The 3,581-nt window shown below is 44.3% G+C and overlaps 1 protein-coding gene across 1 annotated transcript in view; it reads left to right on the top strand.

Moving 5' to 3' along the window:
* The window catches only part of LOC123063471 (uncharacterized), an 8,798-nt gene that overhangs the window by 600 nt on the left and 4,617 nt on the right, over positions 1 to 3,581 (top strand). Inside the window, exons 2-3 of the mRNA XM_044487260.1 lie at positions 409 to 1,131; positions 3,346 to 3,414. Of these exons, the coding sequence (XP_044343195.1) occupies positions 409 to 1,131; positions 3,346 to 3,414 (792 nt within the window). The remainder of the gene's footprint in view (positions 1 to 408; positions 1,132 to 3,345; positions 3,415 to 3,581) is intronic.

Below are 3,581 nucleotides of genomic sequence, written 5' to 3'. Positions count from 1 at the left end.
TCTAGCCGGCAATACGTTGGTAGAGTGAATCTCATGAACTGAAACAGATAGATAAATTCACAATGCTCGATGCCAATTCAACCAGTGATGTAATTTCATTTCGTGGGGATTAGAAGAAGATAAGAAGAAAACAGAGGGGTTCTTGTAATCATTTCTTTGTTTCTTTGCTACTGTACTTGCACCTCCTTTGCCATTTCCAGCTAACCTAACGAATTAACCGTGTCCGGTGCCTGTTGGTGACCGCAAATGCCTGCTGCTATAGCCTTAAATCTTGTTAGCTGATACATTGCTATAAGTACACACACTTTTTCTGCATTTTTTTCCAAGTTTTGCCGAGACATCAACAGAGTGGTCGGTCTTGTTATCCGGTGCTTGATACAAATTGAATCTCAATTTGTGCTTTTGCAGGGTCCATTGCAGGGCCTCACGAACGCCGGTGATCCGATGAGCCGCCTCATCATGCAAGCACGGAACCAGACTGATGGCGGTTTCCCTCGTCACTTTGCTGAGAATGGATTCACAGCTGGTGGTGGCAGGATGGGTGGAAACGGATTGACAGCCGGTGATGGCAGGATGGGTGGAAACGGATTTACAGCCGGTGATGGCAGGGTGGGTGGAAACGGATTCACAGCCGGTGATGGCAGGATGGGTGGAAACGGATTCACAGCCGGTGGTGGCAGGATGGGTGTAACCGGATTCACAGCCGGTGGTGGTAGGTCGGGCCGGTTTAACATGGAAATGCTGCGGACAGCAGGGGCTCCGCGAGTAAAGAGGGACGTTCTCCACGTCACGCTCAAGGGGAAGAAGACCTTTGTGACTGTGACGGACGTCAAGGGGAACAGGAAGGCTGGGGCTTCCGCTGGCTGTTTGGAGGATCGAAAGGGGCGGTCTCGACTTGCTCGGTATGCTGGTGAAGCAACAGGGGAACACATGGGGCGAGTTGCCAACAAGATTGGCCTCAAATCGGTCGTTGTGAAGGTGAAAGGATACTCCTTTTTCAGGAAGAAGAAGAAGGTGATCATGGGCTTTGCGGATGGTTTCCGGGGCGAAAGAGTGAGGACCCCGTCTCCTATCATGTATGTCCACGACGTGACCCAGCTCGCTCATAATGGATGCCGGCTGCCCAAAAAGGTAAGGAAGTAAGACTGATAAGAAGCCCCGGCAAGAAGTGTGGAGACCAGTATCCTGCCTCCAAGGAGAAGCAAAGAACGATATGTATGTATCGACTGGTTTCGTAATAATATCATCAGGCTGGAAGTATTTATAAATACTTATTAGACAGTCTTAGATCGGCTTTTGTAACTCAAAACCATTTTGTCATTTCCTGTAATGTTGCTGAGGTGATGGATTTGTTTTGATATGACATGGTTGCATGCAGTTCCCTCTCCTTTTCTGGGTTTCCATACGTGCTGAGATGCTACAAATTTCTTGACTTGCAAGAAGTGAAAAAGTATGAAGTTGCAAGTAATTTAGACGGGTTTCACACTAAAATAATGTTCTGTTTTAATGGTTGGCTCTATCCCCTCATTTTTCTTTTTTTAACCGGCGAGAAAATATTCTGAGATTTCGTAAAATTAATCATTGTCTGTGATTCTTTTATTTTTAAGCAGGGCAAAATTCAACTCTTTAGGCCAAAATATGCAGAGCTCCCTTCATATTCCCTCTTCCCCTCTCACTCAAACTTCTCTGTTGAAGCATTGGAGTGGTTACAGGGGTGAATCTCCTGTGCAATTAATTAGAAGGGTGGAATTAGTGGGTGATTATTTAGAACTTAACTAGAATCTCTAGTGTGGTCAGGAGTGGCTTCTCTGCTATTATTTTGTCTGCATTAGTTGGAAGGATGTAGTATTGCAAAGGAACTTTTAACTAGAATCTTGCTGCAAGATTAGTTGCAGCAAGGAAAACACTGAATCTTGACAGCATCATACACAGACCATGCATGGAATGAGATCAATGATTCCATGATTTCATTAATGACAGTGTTCCACATATATATCACTTGAAATTGCTACCAACTGCTTATGTTCATAATAGCAAAGCCAAAAAAGTAGAAATCATAGTTAACCCAGATTACAACCAAAATGCAGACAACACTGAATTTTGGTGCACACACTACTGCATCAAATCATTCTGCTTGTACATGAATGCTTCGCTTCAGACTATTATTATAAATCTTCGTAAAGCTCCCGATCGATCCTTTTTCCACCAGGCCCATATCCATCAATCGTCGGCATATATAAATAGCATCTCCAGCCCCAGCATTGTAGTACTTCACAAGATGGGGACGATATGATGGAACTCCTCACTGCAAGGATTTGTTCTGCAAACATCCTATTCTGATCGACGTGGTCATGACCCCCCTCAATACTACCAGCCATGCTGACTGACTAGATACCATCGGTGTGAAGACTGTGGGCATACGCCACTACAGGGGCGGAGCCAGGGGGGACGAGCAGGGGCCTGGCCCCTCCTCAATGATCAACAATTTTAGTAGAAGCAACTAGTAATTATCAATAAGATTCGATCAATATACGTACTCAGCCCCCCCTATACTCGAATCCTGGCTCCGCCACTGCGCCACTAGATCTACTTCTCCGTTCCAAATTACTCGTCACAGAAATGGATAGATCTAGAACTAAAATACATCTAGATACATCCATACCCGCGACAAGTAATTCGAAACAGAGGGAGTACCTCCATACTTGATGTACAGTAGCATTCCCAAGGATGTAGAGCGCCAGCTTGGCTAGCCCCAACACATCACAAAATCCAGACACGTGGACACTCTTGAGGTGACGATGAAGGGGCCCTTGCACAGCCGTCACCATCCTCATAGTAGGAGGGCAAAATCTATCACGACCCAACTGCACACATATATCCGTTAATTTCACTATACATATTCTTCAGGGGGGGAGGGGATCAAACAGACGCAACACACAACTATCCTAATTGATGTGTTAAAAAAGTTCATAATCAACCGTTAAATTACTTACATGCATTTCCAATTCTTCTAAGAGAGGTGCTAATCATATGGATCCCACCTGAGCTCAAGGTTCATGTTTAGATGCCTCAAATTGATGAAGCTAGGCTGGTTTTCACTGAACCTTAGCACCTGGAAGAGAAACAGTGCAAACACAAAATTAATAATTAAACTGAGATCCAATATTGTGATAGCAAAGTTTAAATAAAGTAAAACGAAGCACTTCTTTCTAGAGAAAACCTTGTCAAAATTCAAAAGTAGAAATACTTTTTTGCACATGTGGAAGAGCAAGCTCGGTGAAGGTGAATGTCAAATCGTCGAAATCATAATCATGGAACTCTTGAGTCCTCATGTTTGACACAAAGGTCGCCTCTGACAACCTCAAACAATCACTGAGCAGAATTTGCATGAGATCTTCCTCGAACTCAAATTTGGTAAGATTAGGAGCATGCAACTCTATCATTTCCAGTTCACAATGGTGCACAAGCAGGTACTGCAACCTGCACAGCTCCTGCCCTATGTGTAAACTTGACAAGGAGGAGCACCACTCTATGTTTAGACACTCGAGAAGAGCACAACTTAAGAACAGGCACTGGAGATC

The sequence above is a fragment of the Triticum aestivum genome, chromosome 3A (genome assembly GCF_018294505.1).
Source record: "Triticum aestivum cultivar Chinese Spring chromosome 3A, IWGSC CS RefSeq v2.1, whole genome shotgun sequence".
Classification (NCBI taxonomy): Eukaryota; Viridiplantae; Streptophyta; class Magnoliopsida; order Poales; family Poaceae; genus Triticum; species Triticum aestivum.
This window is presented reverse-complemented; position numbering and strand designations above follow the sequence as displayed.